The sequence below is a fragment of the Necator americanus genome, chromosome I (genome assembly GCF_031761385.1).
Source record: "Necator americanus strain Aroian chromosome I, whole genome shotgun sequence".
In the NCBI taxonomy this organism is placed as follows: domain Eukaryota; kingdom Metazoa; phylum Nematoda; class Chromadorea; order Rhabditida; family Ancylostomatidae; genus Necator; species Necator americanus.
Genome location: NC_087371.1, coordinates 28,530,466 through 28,551,799, shown reverse-complemented (window position 1 = coordinate 28,551,799; position 21,334 = coordinate 28,530,466). Strand labels below are relative to the sequence as shown.

The following is a 21,334-nucleotide window of genomic DNA, read 5'->3' as shown; positions in this document are numbered from 1 at the left end:
TGGATTCGGCTGAAGAACAACCAACAATTACACCTATCCTAACAGTTTTCATACGGTTCCGTTAACCGATGAACCATTAAAGATCATCCATACCCGCTTCGCTGACAATTTCAGGATGAAATTTTGAAATGCTTCATTGAAATCGATTTCTTGTTCTCTTATAATCACTTAAGTTCTTAAACTGAGGTTAATTTAACTCGATAAGAATTAGAGATGTGAAGTATTAGGTTGAGGAATAAGTTCTTTCCGTTTTTTCTTTATTGAAAAATCCTGATATTTTACAACAATTATAACAAGCAATTAATCAACTATGTATTCTCCGTCATTGTTTACGACCTGCTCCCACCTCTCGACCAACTTATTAATACCGTTTTGCTAAAAACCGCCGGGCCTGGACTCGAAGAAGTTGTTGAGCCAATTTTCGAGGTCCTCGTTGTTGTCGAAGGTAACACCTCGCATTTGGTTCGACAGCGAGCAGAAAAGGTAATAAACTGTTTGGGGGAGGTGCGGAGAGTACGGTGGGTGCTGAAGGACTTCCCAATCGAGCTCTTGGAGGGCGGCTTTGACGATGTTTGCTGTGTGAGGCCGTGCGTTGTCGTGGTGTGGTACCCAAGCTCCGAGTTTTTCGGCAAATCCCATCGAGTGAAGATGGTTCAAAATTGTCTTTTGGTCGCAGTACATCTTCTCGGCCAATTCCCCTTTTTTGACGGCCGTCTTCCTTCAAAAGCGCTTTGAGACTATCCTCGTCGAAGTCAGAAGGTCGACCAGAGCGGAGAGAGTCGTCCAGGTCAAAATTGCCATTTTTGAATTTGGCAAACCAATTTCGAGCAGTCCTCGCAGTTATAGCATCCTTTCCATACACGGCGCAAATATCCCGAGCAGCTTCGGTGGCTTTTTGACCTCGGCGAAAGGCGAAGTAAAGAAGGTGTCGAAAATGTTGTTTTTTACCGCCTGGAATGTCCATTTCAGAGGCCTGAAATTAAGGCAACATTTAGTTATCGAAAAAATGGTTACAACAGGTTTGTAGAGCAGAAAAACCTCTTTAAAATGGTATATTACGATTGGCCTTACGACAAAAGAATCGCTGTAAACAAACGATCGATTAAAACGGAAAGAACTTATTCCTCAACCTAATAGCTTCTAAGTGTATTTCATATTTATTTATTTATTTATTTACATATCGACTTATTTATTTGCTAAGCTCAATGACTCAATGCCAAAAACCATGTGGCAAGGATAAAATAATAAAATATATGTAAAGCCATAAAGCTACGAGAAATTGTGGACGTTGTTCTGGATTGGACTGAAATGTCAGCGGTCTTTGATCTGAGATCCACTCCAGTCGGTTACTGAGGGATTTTTGAAGTTTAATGATGATGTAAATTGCAGGTTTCAGTCGCAACGCGGCTTTAGAATTTTTTTAGAAGATACCGTAACACCTTAGACAGGTGTAAATAGCAATAGGATCTTTATTCAATTGTTCAGTTTCAGGTCAGAGACGTACGGAAGAGTCGTCAGATGTTGTAATGCGTGAAGAACTAACATCCATAGAAAATCTCATCAGCGAGCTGGAACAGAAAAAAGAAGCAATTAAAGATGTGAACGCCAAGGTGACGATCCTACGATTTTCCATTATTGTTTCTCGTTCGTTGAACGTACGTGTACGTTTTGCAGGGTAACGCTATGTTGGATACCTATACCAGGGACGAAGCGCATAGTTTAAGCCATGAGATGAGTAAGCTGAACATGCGATGGAGTAAATTCAACGATAAGTAAGTTTTGTTCCTCAGTTGGTCGTTTGGCCCGGAACATAATTTCATTGACAATCATACGCGTACGGATAATGGATGTTTCAATATGAGAAGTTCAATTTACGGGCAGTTTTCCGGAAATTGAATCATGGATGGGTACGGATCGTTAACGACCGCCATAGATGGTCCGAACGAACGAAAACGCAGCGAGCTCGCGAATCGCAAGTGTGTCGCTCGCTGCCGCCTTTCTGACGCCCGCCCGTCCCTCCGTGTCCCTCATTTGTCGTGTCGTAATCCGCCATTTCCCTCCGTATATGAGTCTGTCTACGAGGCGCACATAGTGCGATCTCATTATCCTTGAAATTTTTCGTCTCATTGCCTCATTCGTGTTCGCTTACCTCCGCGCGAATCTACTACTGCCACGCATTGCTCTGGGCGCTCAAATTCTTCTGATCTTATAGGTGAATGAATGTAGGAGGATGTTTTGCCTACCGTGTTATCCGCACCTTTTCCAGAAAATTCCCAACGAAATTCTACAGATATATCTTGAGCGTCTAATCTTCTTTAATGCTCTAACTAGTAGATACTAGACGAGATATAGATACACATAGATAGATATACATAGATACTAAGCATTTTTTTTTTTGGAAAGCAGGCCTAGAGCTTCCTTTCTTTGAACCATGTGGGTATATCGTGATCAGATAGATTTTGAGCAGTACTCATCCTTGACCGTCCTTGAATTTTGGCATGTTGAATGCGTAGCTTTCTTTATTGATTTGACTGCGCTGTAGCCAAGATAGGTATTGATTCTTCTTTATAAACAGCTAACAGTGTTATCGCCTTCGTCAGAGCTTGAAAAATCAGTGTCATCTGTGATTTTTCCTCCCATCCGCCTCATCACCCTCCAGAAATCATCCGAACGATAGGGAAACTCAACGGATAACACATGGGCTAGCGCTTACCTCATTTGCCTGGATTTGGTAACGTAACCGACCGCCACGTACCTCAACTATGTATCACGAAGGTGCTTATAAAGGACCTGACGACCCGCCCCGTAGATCAAAACCCGCACAAGTCTCGGTATGGGGTTAGTTTGTGTGCGCGATCACAATGTACTAACCATTTTTGTTCATTTTTGCACTTTTGACAGTTATCCGAAATACCGCCAATGTTCTGTGTGCTATGACCTTCGATTTGATGAATAGAATGGTATACCATTAGATCGATTTTAATGGATCTGATCTAGTAACTGGTTTTAGCGACAAATCCTGAAATTTCACCCCGTCGCAGCAAAATCAAACATTTTACTCGGAATTTTCTAGAATGTACTAGATTTCAAATTTTAAGAGAAATGGGATAAGCAACTGCTTAGTTTTTTTTTCCAAAGCTGTCGATTTAGTTGATCGACTATTATTACGATTTTTATATGCTGATTAAAAGGATTTCCTGAAGTTTTACAAGTGTATTTAGAAGAAAGATTTTAGGATAGGATATACTTTAGGATAAGGGATTTAGGGCAAAGAGAATTCTCCCAGGAAACTTCAACGTTATACGTCGATCCGTGTTTGGAGTAGAGAGCCCGTATGTTTCAGCTTACGAATCCGTCGTGCAGTACTGGAAGCGACGTTACGTTCCCGTAACGATTTCCATACTGCATTCAGTGAATTCGAGGATTGGTTGGATAGGATTGCTGGAAATTTGGCTGAGTTGGAACGATTCACCGCAAACTCACAGTCGTTGAAGGATACAGCGAAACGACGTGAATGGATGCAAATGCATAAGGCACGTGAGAGCGATCTTACCGTTACCTCCATCTGGGAAGACGTGACCTCATAAAACTTCTCATCAGCTTCTTCTCTACAGGAACTGGAGACAGAGTTGAACGCACACGAATCTGTGCTGAGAACTGTGGAAGAAATGGGTAGAAAACTTGGCGCTGGTTTGGATTCTGGAAAAGAACGTGCAGAAATTCAAAATAGGCTTGAAGCAGTATCGCAACGTTGGAAAGATGTTAAACGTACGGAAATTTCCGTAAGGTACGTTCAGTACGTATTTTACTATCGATCTACTAAGGTGATGTCAATCATCTCTTCGATTGTCAATCTAAAACTCAACTTCATGTGGAATGTACATAGTAGGAGGGAATACATATCTTCCTGATCGTTTATGCTTTGGTTCAAATTTTAACCTCTGCTTTTTGTGCTGGGATATCCTATCCTACCCATATCGATTTTTTTCTAAATATGACTATATTTTTTTTTAAAAATTCTAAAGCGTAAAGATGTAAAAAGATGAATGGTGTGAAAATTTCTGTAAAAATAAAATAAAAATTTTGCTCCGATAAGAAAAAGAAAATAATGAACAAGAAAAATACAGTATGTTGATGTTTGTATGTTGAATGATTTTAAGGATAAAAATAAATCTGGAGAGATTATTTGCGTGCTCTCTGTAGAGGAATTTTATAAATTTTTTTTTCACTTCATGATATTTCGAGAACCTGTAGAGCGAATTTTTCGGCGCTTTAAATTTAAAGAGCGCACTGATTTCTCACATTTCTTGTAAAGTTACTGCTGCTTTACACTCTAGTTTAATTTCTTCTTTACAGTTTAATTTTTGTTCTGTTTAACTTATCAAACATGACACATAAAAACAGCTTTATGGTTCAATTCTCAGTTCCCAAAAATTAATTTACAGAGATCGATTAGTGGAAGCAGAACAGGAATGGGAAAAACTCACAAAAACCCTTTCCTCGTTACTCAGTTGGGTTGAAGACAAAAGCAAAGAGGTTTGCTCTGGTTTTTTTTTACCACACCTGTTTTTTTCTCTGCGCTGGGGAGAAATGTCCTGGATTTTAGATGTTAGCACAACAACCAGTTGGTGGAAGTCTATCAGCTGTTATGGCTCAAGGTGCTTGGATGAAAAATACTGAAAAAGAAATGGAAATGAAGGTGACTAGCGCATTCTAGAGGAGTAAAATATCCAAAAAAAAATAGCAGGAATATTTTTTAGGGGATCCAAGTACGTGAAACGATCACCAACGCGCATTCGTTCCTGATGCAACATGATCTTCGGCCAAAAATGTATCGAACTGGTGTGCTTGCCGACGAAGACGAACCTGGTATTATTTGATTCATGCTATTGTTTATTGTTGTTGGTCCTCTTATTTACTGTTTATTTTATTATTTTTCGTTCAATTTAATTTATTAGAATTTATTAATTTAACTGAGAACTTCAGTACAGTTTTAGTTCTTCCACATTTCTTTACGTCTTAACGATCATACCACCTTCCTAGATTCCCGTGATGTTGAACAACGTCGTTGTGGTCTACAAATTCATGTGGATTGTGAAAAACTCAAAGAAAAATGGGCCGAGCTGGGCACACAGTTTAGCGAATGGGATAAGGCCGTTCACGCAGCTGCAGTACGACTTCAGGAACTTGAACGCGCCCTGGCCGAGTGCCAACTTCATCTGAGGTAACTGTAAATCGTTGTGAGGACACCGAAACTTATTTATAATTGTTTTAATGGACAAAAAACAAAAAAAGGACAAATTAAAAAAAAAATTAAAAAAATTAAAAACGAGTATCATTTGGAAAGAAAAGAAAACAAGAGATCCTCAAATAAAATACTTTTTTTATAGTTTAACCCTTTTTCTATTATATTTCTTGTATTATTTTCTGCATTTTATTTTTTTCTTCTAAGACAGCAATTAACTCCACAAGGTTTCGATGACCTAATTAACTAAAAACCACTTCAAATTACTGATTACAGATCCTTGTATTATTTTCTTTATTATTTTTTCTTTTCTTTTTTTCTTGCATTGCATTTTCTTCTTATTCCCGTTAGTGAATCTGTGCGAATTGTGACGTGCTCTCAATAAGAACCTTTTGAAAAAAAAAAACTTAGATCTGTGGTATTTTACTTTATAACGTGAGTATTTTAACGAATAAAAAATGAATTTAGCAAAACTAAGGAACTAGGAACTCTGGATAGAAATGAAATTATCCTGAAGAAAAATCAAACTATTCATGTAAATTGTTTAAAACAACGAAAGCTTCATTGCAGTTCTGTGGAATCGGAGGTGGAGCGTTTACAACCGGTGGAACGGCTCCGTCTGGAGGAGCTGAAGGATGCACGACGGCAATGCGAATCGCTAGCGACACATGTGAATGATCTACGAATCCATGTGGACGATGCGAACGACGCTTGTGGTCGTGTTCTGGCCGCTGACACTCCCTTGGACCAACATCCTCGAAATCAACTCGATTCCGTAAATCAGCGGTTAGAGCTTATCTATTCGATCTATCGATTTGATGTTTTTCGAACGTGGTGGATTCCAGATTCATGGCGTTGAAGACGGCGCTTCGTGTTAGAACAGCGGCTCTTCGTAATGCCCTCACAGATTTCGGACCGTCATCGGAGCATTTTTTGAATCAAAGCGTCACTTTGCCTTGGCAACGAGCTATTTCAAAGACAAATCAGCTACCGTATTACATCGAGTACGTTCCTTTGAAAATATCCACTACTTTTATATTTTATATTTTATATAATTTTATGTTTTATTCTATATTATTTATATTTCCCAGTGTATTTTGTTCCTAAATTGCGTGGCGAAAAAAGGACTTCTATCACTCAAACTACATGAAAAAAATATTCATTGATTTTCTTGGACGTCATGTAGCTAATTTATTTCTGGCGGGAGATACGTAGTAGTGGTGAAAAATAAATAACAAGCGTCGAAATTTGTTCAACCGAGGTGAGCGCGACGCGCGGCGCAACGCAAGCTGCTCTCTCTGCTTGCGCTACACTCTCTCCTCTCTGACATCTCGTAGTCGATATGTGCTCACCAATGAAACAGTAAACTGCCTAAATAAATATTAAGATTTTATCAAGTGCAACTACTAATTAAAATAAATCGATAAATTTTTAAAGCCTATTCTGAAAGTTTATTTGCAACTGCTTTCCAAAGTAACCACTTTGTAACAGTTCGAGTAGTCCCCCTAAAATATTTGTCGAAGTGAGAAATATTTCAGGAGACTTTGAATAACGTAAAAGTCAACAACTCAAGAAAAGTGGGCTGGCTGTATATATTTGAATTTTTCGGGAATTTGATGATCGAAATTTGGAACAGGATTTTCGGTTATTTCAAAAATTAATTGCTGCTAGAAAAGCTCATCAAATATTAGATGGGAATTCTAGAAAAATTGATGGATAAATTTTGAGAAGAGAATCGTATAATTTCGTAGAGAATCGTATTTTTTTCTAATGGAAAGCAGTGCTTAGTTTTTTTTTAAAGGAACATCTCTTAAAAGAGAGGTTCTGAATTAATCAGCAAAAATTTCCCATTCATTTCCGAGTGATGGTCTCTTGCAGAACCAATTACGTTTTTTTTCGTTTAATTGCTCTTTGTACTTGAGATTATATTTAATGTTTTATTTGAATTGGACCGATGTTTTTAATCTCCAAGTTTTGCTCTAGGAATAATTTAATTGTTTCAAACTGTAAAATAAAAATAAAATAATGAATGTAGAATGAGAATATAATGAATAGTAGAGAATATGATATGTTAAACATATATAAAGTATACAATAAATGTAATATAATTAAAAATAATAATATATAGTTCATTTATAATATAACGTTTGCTGAATAAAGGATAAAGTAAGATAAGATAAAATATACTAAATAAAGGATAAAGTTAAAGGATAAAGTTTCTGGCGTTAATCAATCCGCTTGGGATGCGCTCCCACGTTCAAATACAAATAGTATACTAAATATAGTGAAGAAAAGTTTCAAGTTTTTCTTGTTATTTCAGCCATACAACGGAAAAAACGCAATGGGAACATCCTGTATGGGTTGAGATGTCGAAGGAGCTCTCCCAGTTCAATCGTGTGAAATTCATCGCTTATCGTACCGCGATGAAACTACGCGCGCTACAAAAACGACTATGCCTCGACCTTGTTGATATTCCAAAGCTTGAGAAGGTAAAATTACGGTAAACTCGCACTCAATTTCACTCGTTATCGCGTTAACCCTCCTTTTCTAGTGTTTCTCACGTCTTGCGGGACTTTCGAACGAGGAATCACCGGGTTTGGAAGGAATGGTCAGCAGTTTATTACCGTTATTCGAACAACTTCACACGAAACATCCACAAATGGTTCGAAGTGTAGCGCTTGCTGTTGATCTCTGTATCAATTTCCTTCTGAACCTTTTCGATCCGTTAGTTTTTTCCGTTTGAAGTTTCTCCGCGTACTGTACGCATTGTCCTGGTGTTTGTAGGTCACGTGATGGATTGCTTCGGGTTTTGTCATTCAAAATCGCCTTAATCGTTTTTTCTAATGCTCCATTAGAGGACAAATACAGATGTGAGGTCTTTATCCTTCACAAAATCCTATAGATAAGATATTAGACCTACTCTTTTATAGTCCTCTTCAATCTCGTTGCTCAGGACGGTCAAGCGGATCAGAAGCACGTCGCCCTCCTGCTTTATGACCTCATCCAGGTAGGCACCGATCTCATTCCCACTTCTACAAATCCATCCATCAATAATTCTTCCAGATCCCCAAATTAGTCGGTGAAGCCGCAGCGTTTGGCGGTTCAAACGTAGAACCATCTGTTCGATCATGCTTCGAGACGGTTCGACTGTCACCATCCATCTCCATCGGCCCGTTCCTGGAATGGTTAAAACAAGAACCACAAAGTGTTGTCTGGTTACCGGTGATGCATCGACTGGCCACAGCTGAATTCGCTAAACATCAAGCGAAGTGCAACGTGTGCAAAATGTTCCCAATAGTTGGACTACGTTACCGTTGTTTGCGTTGTTTCAATCTGGATCTATGCCAGAACTGTTTCTTCAGTCAGCGTACGGCTAAGAAACACAAACTCAAGCATCCTATGCAGGAATATGCAGTGCCGGTACGTTCACGTGCGCACGTGCTTTACTGAGAAAATCTACTTCATTTTTCGTGACGTTCAGACCACATCTTCCGAAGATGCTCGCGATTTCGCTCGAATGGTTCGAAACAAATTTTCCAGAAGCAAGAGCAGTCTCGGATATTTGCCAGTTGATGTACGCAGTTTTCTTCCGATTGAGAATTCTAATCATTTATTTTCCTGGATACCAAGAAACAACGGTTTTGTCGTTTTCAAGGTCGGTGACGAAGGTCGACCACTAGCAGCGCCGCCAGCTGCAGCACGTAATCCAGCCACGGAAGCATTGCATCAACGAGCTGCTGTCATATCACATCGTCTTGCACAGTTGACCGCCTCACAACCAGCCGAACCAAGAGATGAGCGTGTAGCGGATGTACAGAGTCCTGCACAGCTTATAAACCAGGTACATTTTTTCGATAATATAATTTTTTTGGGAATTTCCCAGTTTTCTCCTCGTTTGGAAACCGCTGGATAACGTTAAATGCTACTGTATATTGACACGACGGTAAAATCCTGAAATCCCCCGAAATCATCAAATAATAGAATAGCAGCGGTATCAGAATTCTCGAATATATTTCCCTGCACGGCGTTGTTTCGTGCCGAACAGCTCGAAGGGCAATTAGTTACTTCATAAACATGACGTTCGCTCAAAAAAGTCAGGAAGTTCTTCTTCTTTTAAATCCTCAAAAAATGGAGGATGAGTAATGCTGAATAAAGTAAGTTGAACGCGTCCAACCGCGCTACCGCTACGCGGAAGCGTCGATTGTCGAAGTTGGTCCCGCGGGGAACCAATCAGCAGAAAGAGAATGCGCTCTATCGATTGGTTGATTGGTCGAATAGGCCGGGCACCAATGTACGCGTCGTCAGTGGACGCGTCACGGTAGCTCTACTTAATTTGGCGGGGACTGTACACACAACAATGTTGACTACATGTTATGTGCATCCTACTTATCGTTCCACACTGTAATCCGCGCCGTACACGCTGCGCATGACATCGACCTTCTGATATGAACTCGAAGAAGAAAAGAAAATATAAGAAAACCAAAGAAGTTTCGCTCCGAACAATACTGTGGAAGTTACTTCATCCAGCACTAAACGATGATCACAAATATTTCATTTGTGCAACATTCGAGGTCATCCCTATAGCCATTGCGCAATAATTTTTTTCCTAAACAAACATAAAACATGAACATAAAAATGCGGCAGCAGCCTAGCCACAGAACTATTTTATAAATTTGGAATTTGGCCATGTTTTTCTGTTTTTGTTCCTACTTAGTGTGTCTTTTTCGCGTGTGCTTCGTGTATAGAAAATCGGTACAATCAATAAACAGTAATCGATATATCAATAGAAAACACGTCAAGATTAGATTGAGAACGTTATTAATGAGTTAAAAGGTGTTTGCGTTCAAGCATGTGGGATTGTACGTAATTACGTACTCAGCGCAATAAAGATGAGAAGCGGCTAGAAACCAGAGGAAAGCCAGTACAAAAGTACTGCCATTGGGAGCAATAAAGGATAAGGATAAAGTGCAGGGCATTGATCAATCCCTATTGGGGATGCGGTTACACGTTCACCTCAATTTAGAATCGTTTGAGGTTTACGAATGTGTAACTGGCCTATACAAGTACTTGCGGGGGCTAGCCGATAGGTCAAGTCAGTGTTTTTATCCTCGCAGACAAGTCTGGTACCAAATTATCGATCCCGAAAGGGTGAAAGGCTTGGTTTGCACTAGAGCGGATTCGAACCTCCGATCGATTGTAACCACAGCGGAACCTCTTACCGAATGCGCTACACCACATCTAATTACATATGCAAACCATGCAAAAAAAAATTGGGATAGTACGGATGGTCATCAAATCGTTTGGTGAAATAAGTGCAAGAAATGAACGAGTCAGATCCTCCTCCACCTACCAACATCATTCCACTCTACATAAATTTCTAGATAATTCTATATATAAATGAAAATATTCCATGCCCTACTTCCAACTGCAACAATTCATGGAATGTTGTTAATTTTAATTTTGATAGGTCGCCATTGTGTTTTCCTACAATGCCCTACGTACTAGACGTTGGACTTAGATCAGCGTTTTTGCTCGAAGTGGTGCGTCTGAATTTCCCTATTCTTAGCTGTCGAATTGGAGCAGAGGGTGTAAACTGCGAGAGATGATACTAATAACACAATAGCGTATCGAGCGCGTTACACATCAATGCTGACTAACACCTGCACTTTTTTGTATGTATCGTTGCATGGATAAATCAGACAAGGTATCGGAGGTGGTGCCAGAGATCGAGGTGTTTCGAAATCGTTTTAAGTACACCACCATTAAGACCTCCAAAAGGTAAACAAACCGACCAGTCTCATGGACTGGTGCTGATGAATGACCGGCTTACAGATTGTCACCTAAGGCGAATGATATCTACGTGATGTGCAATATCCTTAAAGGCACACGTTAGGAATCTGAGGTGATGCGGATTTCAGGTGGAGTATTCGGGGATCGTAGATTAAGGAGAGGGAGGTGATTTCGTCCATCTCTTCCTAATTGCCGTAAAAAACGACCCGGAAGATGTGGCTTCGAGCGTTCCTGGCACGCTATTTTCTTCAACTAGTTCGAATGGAGCGCACCAGCCTTGTGCACCCACCACATCTTCCGGGCCGTTTTTTACGGCAATTAGCAAGAAATGGACGGAATCACCCTCCTCTCTATAATCTACAATCCCGTATACGAATACTCCACCTGAAATCCGTACCACCTCAGATTCGTGGGGTGACGCCTTCAAGTACGTTGTGTGGATAGTGTTAAGGAACTGCATGTGGGACAATCTTATAGCTCTCAGAATGTTACGAATGGCACAAAAATCGTCAATTATTGATAAGCACTCATTTTTGTTATTCATTGAAGGATTTCTGACGGGAATCCTGAGTGCTTCTAATGCCCTCCTAACAAATATTTCTTTACCGTGGATTAATATCGCACACTTTGTTTCAAACTCATTTCCATCATAATGGTATCCTGTTTCCACGCCTCTTACCAGCCAAATGTTCTCAGATGCGTGAGCTCAGCATTCTTCCGGGCTTTTTTTCTCCAGAGATTGTAGAATGAATTTAAGTTTAAGTTCCAAATCGGTAAAGGTCGTGATATTTGTTACTGATGAGGAGAACAAGTTGATTCATCCGAGAAAAACCACTTTTTTCTGCTCTTCAGCTCAAATAAATCCCCTAGAATGTTCTCGAAAAGCGAGAACGAATCGATTTGTAATCGATGCATGCACTGGTTTAATATTTACATGACCGATGTTTTAAGAACGACGTTTCGTCGAATATCGACTCTTGAGAACTATGGGATATTTTCGATGAAAAGTACATGCGCCGACCTTTTGCCAGAGAGAGAGAGAGAACTTTTTTTTTTTGAAAAAAAGGAGAGATGAGATCTTTATTGTGGACATCCTCCAGATCATTCTAAAAACTGAACTTTGGCTGGATGGAAAATTTGCTGAGGAAATCATTATCTTTTTATCTAGAAATGCAAAAATACTTACGCTATTCGTCCCCATTTCATTCTTATCACCATGTCGATCGAAATATTTTTGAATTCCCCAGCAATCCTTCGAAAACGCACGCTTTTTCTCAGCGAAAACCATTTCAAAAAGACTTGTGGTTAAAATTCGGGACCTAAACGCGATTTTTCAAATGAAACGTAAAGAAATCAATTTCCAAATACTTAAGGAAGAATGGATTTTTTTGAATCCAGAAAAATCAAAGAATACCATGAAAATAAATTGATGAATTGAAACTGATGAGTCCTATTCGGATGCAGCAACGCGTTCGACTTCAACTCAAATTCATAGGGGAATGCGGAGATCCACCGATATATCAAGCCAGTGTCCTTAAACTTCCACACACATGCAAACAATTTATCGATCCAAGAAGGATTAAAGCTCCATTATCTCCGTTTCGAACCATCGACCAAAGCACAAGTAGAAGGGACCTCTTAATTTTGCGCCACACCCCGCCTAAGGTATAGTCGGGTCAAAACGACATGAAGCACCGCGCAGCTGTTACCGGGAATGGGCTGCCATGGATCCGATAGTCGGAGACAGTGCTCCGACCCCCTTCACTTTTGGACGGTTGGCGAAGGGATCCTCATCACTTGAGCTGCACCTCATAAGCTAGACCTCAATCTCGTGAAGAGGATGCGGCTCTCTCCCTATCGCACCTATGGGTCCCACCTCGATCCCAACCGCTATCTCCACCGCACCGCTTCGAGCGTAGCCGCTTACGCATGTGCACCGACCTTCATGTGGGTTTGATCTGTGGAATACTGTACTGTAGAATATGACTAAAAAAACGCGGAGTCTCTTAATCTTTTGGATGAAAGGTCCAGAATGGAGTTGTTACTGGCAAAGCATGTGATGCAGCACGTGTTTTGAGAAAAATATCATGGTAGGATAATAAGGAGCTTAGCGCATTATTAAATCGCTTAGTTACAAAGCATCAAATGGCTATAAATCCAGGAAAAGGAAAAAACTGGCACAGAAATCGAACAAACTATATTTCAAAAACATTATAGAGTTTATTTTCAATTCATTTAGTAAAATGTATCTGTATTTGTTTCTGCATTCAAAAAAGAGATGTTTTTGTGAAGGAAACATTTTGTACTATTGAGGTCAACGTTAGGTTTAACGAAAAAGGCAAAAACGTTAACGATTGAAGATTAATTGAGCGGTACTTCATTCTGAATCCCTGGCATAAACGTTTGAGTTCACCTCTGTAGGCGATTTACCTAAGAATTTCGGTATTACTGTACATATTTCTCGATGTATAGAGATTATAACCATTTCTTGCTCTTACAACGATTTCTTTAGAATAATATACAAAGGAATCATAAACTACTACGAATCCTTTACGTAGATTACACATGAAAAGCTGTGTAAATGTGCTCTATAGAAAAAGATTGGAAAAAAGGCTCGATCTACCTAACCTATTGACGACCCTGGCTCTAGTCGACTTTAACGAACTATTTTTCAATATGGAAATAATTATAGTGAATAATAATAAAGTCAATAGGCAAAAAAAAACCTTGAAAATCTTCCGAACCATGAAAAATAACCGTTGAAAAGTGTGCGCTTCACCTTGAGTCGCGCTTTCTTCGTCAGAGGGTCAATATTAGAGATCGAGGTAGTAGAAAAATAAAGACTACGGTTCACAAGTTATCCAACGAAATAATTTAACTCCCCTTTTTTGCAGAAACCTTGTTTGAAAACTAAACTGGCCGAAAAATGGTATATTTCCACCATGCAAAATTATTAATTAGAAGAACGGATGATTTTTTCGAAGAAAAAAAATTGTTCTTTTTTATTCACTCGTTACGGGCTTGGCATCGTAACGTAAGCAGTATAACAATGAGCATTTTCGCATCATCTCTCAAATTAAGTTTTCAAATTTTGAGCTCTCCTAGTGGTGTACCCAATTTCAAGCACGGTATTCTTTGATTTTTCTGGATTCAAAAAAAATGTATTCTTCCTTCAGTAATCATTCCTTCATTAATTCATGTGTAAGAAAAAAAAAACTTTTACGGGGGCTCAATGTGATTGTTCAAAATAAGGCCCGCCTCAATCCATCCCTGAATACTTAAGTACTGAGATGCGTGGTTTTTGTATTGTTCCTCCAAGATTTCAAACGACCCCAATTGGCTAAATCCTTTTTTTTTTTTGAAGGACATAAATCAATGTTCAAAATTAAATGCAATCATAACTGGAGAAGCGTTGGTTATCTTTTTTTTGGCCTTAGAAGCACTTACAAGAATTATGGGTGCCTGTTTCGCTTCACATTTAAACGAGGAACTCTTGTGATTTTTAATGGTGCAGTAGAGGAGAAGAGCAAACATTACAAACTACAGAAATGGGGGAAAAAGCCGCCGTACTCTTCTTTTTCAAAATAACCGCTTTCACGCACTCACATCGTCGGGAAGCACTTCACTCAAAAATGTATTGTGAGGTATTTCAAGGTCAAACCATTTTTTGAAAAACTGTATGTCTTTGTTGATGAGGCAAAGAAAATCGCAGCAGAATACTCAACTGCTTCAATTTAAATAGAGGTCTTCATAATTATTTTGCCATTGATGTCCACGAATTATTAAATCAAGCAATGACTTCAAACAATGATAAGAGCATTAAATCGTAGAAAGTAAAATTTTAATACTGAATACCAGAGAATCTTGATATTTAGGGTTTTTTCAAGGCCAACTTGTCAACGGGTACTTAATTTGAGGCATCCAAAATAGATGATCGAGTTGCTGTCTTTGGATTACTTCCTAGATCCATGATAGTGGCGAGGCGGATGTAGCGCAATCGGTAAGAGGTTCCGCCATGTCTACACGATCGATCGATGGTTCGAAACTGCCTTAGCGTCGACCAGGCCCTTCATCCTTAACTCCACCTTCAATAACTTCTCTTCCTCCTTCAATAACTTGGTACCAGGCTTGTCTGGGAGGATAAAAACACTGACTTGATACATCAGACCGTCATTGAGCAAGTCATTGTACACGCGTTCGTAAACCTCAAATGATCCTGAACTGAAGTGAATGTGGGAGCGCATCCAAAGCGGACTGATTAAAGCCAGACACCACATCCGTTACTTTTATTCTTTATCCATAGTGCTCCTACTTTATTGTGGAAATGTTGCACGAACCAATGACGTCCATCGTCACAAACTGGAGTGATAAAGTGAGAAAACGTTGGCTACGGCTTGCGTGCGCACATTCTCGCCGAATGTCTCTGACACGCAAAGTGTCCTTGACGAGCGGTACGAGGTGCAGATCATCACGCTGCGCGCTATACGCACCGCCTAACTAACCGCCAACGATACCCACCGCGCACGTTTACGACGACGACGACCACACAGCGCTCAGCGTCACCGAATTCATTTCCGATCTCCAACCCAGCTAGCCTTATTCTGCTATTTCTGCTACTTCGAACACTGGAACGCAAATTCCATGACAAATTCCACATCGATTCCGATTTTTTGATGAGTCATCCATTTCGTCGCCATTATGGCTATGTGCAATATTTTTCGCTTAACGCGAAAAAAGAAACAGGTGAGACTGAAGGCTGTGAACGTTGGTGGAAACGTATGGTCAATTAATTTTATTGAATGTGATTTGGTTGTGCTGAGGAAAAAAAGAGGCCCGGTGAAGAAAAGAAAATAAAGACATATGGAATGAAGAAGGATATAATTTTATAGGTGGAACAGATGCAGAAGGACGAGCTCGATCAAGTGCTACAGCGACTTCAACTCGAGAATATGGAATTGAAACGTGAGCTGGAACGACGAAAAACTGCCGCCACAAGCACACCGGATTTAGATCGGTACATTTCCGCTCGATCACTTTCCTCATTTATAAACATCTTTTCCGAGATTTTCTCTTCTTTTTTGATATTTGAAGAAATCATCCTCCCGTTTTTTTTTCTTTCTTAACTTCTTCAATCAAATTCTCATTTCTTAATGTTTCAATAAAATTTCAGCTGACCTCAACAGGCTTCGAAAAAATAACTTCGAAAAAAGTGTTTTCGCGTTCACTTTTTTAAAATGCCACTTCCAAGGCCACCCGCCTAGGTCTTCTTCACTTTAAAAGACGTTTGCAAAACACTTTCTTGTAAATATTTTCCCAAAAATGAGCTATATTCAATAGGATTTCTAAATTCTGCGAATTTGCTTTTAAGATGGCAATAACTCATTTAAAAAGGATCTTTGTTCATTGTTTTTCCAAGCGATCGTCATGCTCCTTTAAAATGTCATCGGTTGGCATTTTTCCCGTTCACTGTCACATAATAATTTCCAAAATATTTGTCGGTCTCGACGATAATAACGGATGGTGAAAATTATACACTAATAGGTAGTAATTATGCAGGCGCAGACATGCAAAATCGATCAATAACGGCCAATATTCATTTACAGTACATGTTTCGGTGTCGAACACGATTTTAATTGGATACCCCTAATTTTGTCCGCACATTCCGCATGCGCTCCTGTTAATTCAGAACGTCTTGGTGCCCCACGGCCCCACAGCCTACCAATTCTTTTACAGGCTTCTTTTCTCTTTTTTTTTCGTAGACGTTTTCGTTCTCGTTAGACTCTTTCAAGCTGAAAAAAAAACTTTTTTTTTTCGTTTTTCACCACGAGAAAATCTGCACACATCGCAGAGATCTGCTTTAAACGAAATTAAAACGTATTCAATTCATAAATATCAAAATTATTCTCTAATTTTGATTTTTATATTGTTATAAAATCATTTTTGTTAATTTACTAACATTATTAGTTAACAACTAGCAATTATCAATCTATTAATCAATAAACGTCAATAACGAACGACAAACAGGAAATAAAACAAAATCAAATGACAACCTTGCATACAGCTCACAAAAAAAGTCAGTACAAAATCGTTTCAGTTAAACTTGAGCCAAGATTTCGATTGATTTTTCTACACATTGATTTAAGCTCCAAAATTTGATCAAATTTTTTGCTTTTTCAGTGAAAACGGCAAAATTTAACCGATACATTCCACATCTAAGGTGAATTCCCTCTTCTTTGCAACCTTCGCTCCTCGTTTTAAGATCCTTAATATTCGCTCAAAGATCGATGACAAGGAATTGTGAGTCATTCGGTTTGTTAATGGACGGACTGTAACTCAGAATGCAATTGCTCCAATACATGGATGATCCTAGGTTGTCCATAAAGAGGGGTACATGGTAGTGATTCATCTTCGTTTATGAATCTTTTCCATCTCTTTTCTTTCTTTTTGCAATCTTTCTGTGGTTCGAGTGCATAAGGAACGATACAGGATAATAAGGAGATAAGGTATAGGATAATTCATCTCTTTTTGTTTTTTTAAGGTTAGAATATCTTTTTACTACCAAGTTTTACTGCTGAAAGAGAAATCCATTTAGTTGTTATGTGCCGCGTCCAATTCTATCATCAACAGATTGGCATCTGGACCTTTCAAGTTCTTTTCAATACATCATCGAAAGTGAAAGTTCATGTGGAAGTCATAAGAGAAAAATACAAATCATTTGTCTGAGAATGTTGAAGGAATCTTAATTTTCTGATCAAAAAACCTGTCTGTGGTTTCGAGAGGAACAATTTTCCGGTTTTTCAGAAACCATTTCTAATCGTTTAGTGATCCTTTTGACTGCAAACTTGTTCTTGACTTCTTTCGTTGTTTCTTTTTTCGAAAATATGCACATCTTCATCAATTTTTGTGGTAGTTCACATGGCACGTCATTCTTCCGTGTGTGCATGAAATCGTCCCGAGTTTATATTATGGGGAAATTACAGAAAAACTTCAAATCCATACTCGTAGCTTCGTATGTCCATAAACAACATGATTCCTAACTTTAAATCATATAAAAGATTCAAATCGATATAGATTCATGACTAAATTCAAAATTTGATTGAAATATCATTTATGTGTGTTTTCTTTTTCCGTTTGTTTATAAAATAGACTTCAGATGCATTTTACAATGTAGGAGTAAATAAAATCTGTTTTTTCTTTGTTTTTCAATAAAACATCAGGAATCAATAAAATCTGTTTCTTTATGTTTTTTGCTGTTTTAAAAAAGTTATACTGCTCAAATGGAGTATCCTTTCGAAAGAAAAAATACGATCGGAATTCCTTGTGTTTTCCCGAAATTTCCACTTCTTTTTTTTTTACTTTATTTCAATTATTTATTGATTTATTGTTTAATATTTTGTTTGATTTTACTATAAAAATTCTTATTTATTTTAATATGTAATTAATTACTATATAATCACCGTTTCAGTACCGTTTCGCCAACCAGACGAAGCGAAACCCGAGGTGCAACATTACCTCGGCTATCCGGACAATCCGCATATGTGAGGAGTGTGCCATCGCTTAAAAGCGCCCAAAGTCAAAGTGATGTAAGCAATTTTGGTTTGAATTTGCCAAATTAAACGAAAAACAAGCTCGATGGGGTTTTTTCCTAGCGAAATCGCCTGAAAAAAAGAAAAAAATCCACACTATTATTATGTTTTTACGTTTGTTAGGATAGGATTCCACTAATCTTTTTAAGCAGTTGAGTACAGATTTTTTCGCGTAAGAAAGTGCGCCTCATCGGTTAGAGTCACATTTTTCAACATTTTCATGATTTTCTAATTTTTTCGAAAGTCTTTTCGTAATTAATAGGTTTATTCAAATAATAATCGAATCGAGACTTCGAATAATATTACACGTAACATGGACCAACTATAGATCAACATGGATGCGTCAGGTACGCAGAAAACGGCGCTGACGTCAATGAGTTAACTACGTAGTTCGTATGTAGCTCTGTAAACAAATACCAAAACACTCCTGAGATCATGTAGAGAGGTTATCGTGTGTCAACATCAGCTTAGGTACATTGTACATATCGTCGTAATATTTCCATGACAAATCTACCGTAACCCATAGGATTCTTCCGCCACCTACCACCTCCTGACGGGTAATCATAAGATTTCATCCATACATAGTCAGCACCAGATAGGTTCACCCGAATGAACGCGACGCGTCCGCCGCAACATCCCGCGTCTTCTCAACAGGGCACTTATTATCTCTTCCATGTGTTCTGCCATAATTAATGGACGCAAGGCGCCTGCTAGTACTTGAAATGTTTTTGACGAAAAAAAAACATCTGAAGAAAGATAAATTCAGGTGATGGATGAAGCGCGAGCTTTGCGTTTACACAAACAACGCCTCGAGCATCGTTCCAGAATATTGGAACAACAGAATGAACAATTAGAGTTACAGTTGCAAAGATTGAAGAAAGTCATAGAACAGGTGGGGTTTTTTTTTAAATTAAAACTATTCATTCTATATTTACATATTTATGCTTACTTTATTGATATGATTATATATTAATGTTTATTTTATATTTAATTCAATATTCACATTTATATCTATATTGTTCATTTGTACCATTGAATAATGTTTATTTTATTTTATTAATAAAATACAGTATAACCAACATTTATTTATAAATACAATATATTCTAAAAATTACAGAAAACCTTTCAATCATCCGCTTACTAGTTGTTGTTTCCAAAATTGTTCCAAAATTGTTTACAAAAAAAAAAATTAAAAAATGAATTGTTACCTAATAAATTTCCTACAAACGTTCCTGAACCAATAATAGCAACAAATAGTAAGAGTTATAACGAATAATCATTCCAGCAGAAACAAAATGGGTCCCGAACGGACTGGAGTACGGAGCGGGATTGGACAGAACGACGATCGCATCCTACATTCATTTCTCCACACGAAGACAATGGACTATACGATACGTCCGCTCGTTCACGTGGATCCGAAAGAGGTGGTGGTTGGGAGGAGGAGGACGGACTAGGTCCAGATTCCGGTAGCCGTGGCACACGGATGCAATCCCTGCTGGCAACTGTTGACGATCTCGGACGAGCGATGGAGAATTTGGTGGTGTCCGTTGTGTACGATAGCGATCAGGAACAATAGCGTTTCTCATGGTCTTGGTCGTGTATGGATATGCGTCGCGTACCGTATCCTCCTACTACTTGTTCTTTTTGTTCGATTTTGTTATTGTTATATGATATGTTACTAGAACGATCCGTTTCTAGTCTTGCCATATATATTTTACTTCAGTTTGGAAGTATTTTATCCATGCAGTCCGCTGTCTGTCGAAAATTAGGATTATCGCTCCTGAAAAAGGTCGCCCCCAAAAAGGCGCATCGCACGTGCTCCGCTTCTCAACGCTATGCTTAATTTTCGACTTGACGATTGCGTTTCAATGTTGTCACCAGGTGATTTTATCTCATTTCGATTGTGCATAAGGAGTTCTCACTCCTATCTGTTTGTTTTTTTTTAACGAGTGTTTCGAACTGCTTTCCATATGGTGCTACAAATTTTTCATTTTATGACAATAATTATGTGCCTGACTGAATTCATTTATACTTTTCCTCCTTCGTGTGTTAAAGTTATTGCTCAAATTTTTATTCTCGCAATGATGAACAAATAAATTTTATAATATTTTCGAGTTACTGTTACGGGAGCGGGGGAAAACCGTGGAAAAGGAGGGAAATTGCGAAGGTTGCAACCTTTCGCTACTCCTGTCTGCCTTCATCCTGTGCAATGAATGAAAAACTTTGTTCATGAGGTAATTGGTATTGTTTGGATTCTAATTGTCAATAATGTTGGTAGAAAAATGGGATACATCTTTTTACTGTAAATTATTTGACGTTATCAGAAAGTTCACGACCCTTTCCGGCGATTTTTATCCAAATCCGCGGAGACGAATCTCGCGAAATATGGGAGATTTTCGAAGATAGAGGGATAAAGGGTAAAAATTTGTGTAAAGAAGAAAATATCTGGCGTTAATCAATCCGCTTAGGATGCGCTACCACGTTCACTTCAATTCAGAATTATTTGACGTTTACGAACGCGTGTCCAGCCTATACAATGAATTGCGGGGGCTAGCCGATGTGTTAAGTCAGTTTTTAGTTAGTTTAATTAGTTTTTATCCTCGAAGACGAATCTGGTACCAATCTACCGTCTCCGGAGGGATGAAAGGCTTGGTTGGCTCTGAGGCGGTTTCGAACCACCCATCGATCATGCAGTCCCACTGAAACCTCTTAT

General features: G+C 38.7%; 1 protein-coding gene across 3 annotated transcripts in view; it reads left to right on the top strand.

Annotated features, from left to right (window-relative positions):
• The window catches only part of RB195_007138 (uncharacterized protein), a gene marked incomplete at both ends in the record, with an annotated part of 85,755 nt that extends 65,558 nt beyond the window's left edge, over positions 1-20,197 (top strand). For all 3 annotated transcript variants that reach the window (XM_064180611.1, XM_064180613.1, XM_064180612.1), the window contains 21 exons: positions 1,492-1,610; positions 1,675-1,772; positions 3,344-3,533; positions 3,615-3,787; positions 4,446-4,536; positions 4,607-4,699; positions 4,761-4,869; positions 5,044-5,224; positions 5,816-6,031; positions 6,091-6,249; positions 7,566-7,734; positions 7,797-7,969; positions 8,030-8,115; positions 8,176-8,252; positions 8,309-8,665; positions 8,727-8,819; positions 8,901-9,086; positions 15,925-16,049; positions 18,501-18,618; positions 19,388-19,513; positions 19,907-20,197. In XM_064180611.1, coding sequence (XP_064037471.1) covers positions 1,492-1,610; positions 1,675-1,772; positions 3,344-3,533; positions 3,615-3,787; positions 4,446-4,536; positions 4,607-4,699; positions 4,761-4,869; positions 5,044-5,224; positions 5,816-6,031; positions 6,091-6,249; positions 7,566-7,734; positions 7,797-7,969; positions 8,030-8,115; positions 8,176-8,252; positions 8,309-8,665; positions 8,727-8,819; positions 8,901-9,086; positions 15,925-16,049; positions 18,501-18,618; positions 19,388-19,513; positions 19,907-20,197 — 3,230 coding nt within the window. The remainder of the gene's footprint in view (positions 1-1,491; positions 1,611-1,674; positions 1,773-3,343; positions 3,534-3,614; positions 3,788-4,445; positions 4,537-4,606; positions 4,700-4,760; positions 4,870-5,043; positions 5,225-5,815; positions 6,032-6,090; positions 6,250-7,565; positions 7,735-7,796; positions 7,970-8,029; positions 8,116-8,175; positions 8,253-8,308; positions 8,666-8,726; positions 8,820-8,900; positions 9,087-15,924; positions 16,050-18,500; positions 18,619-19,387; positions 19,514-19,906) is intronic.
• Positions 20,198-21,334: the final 1,137 nt, after the last annotated feature.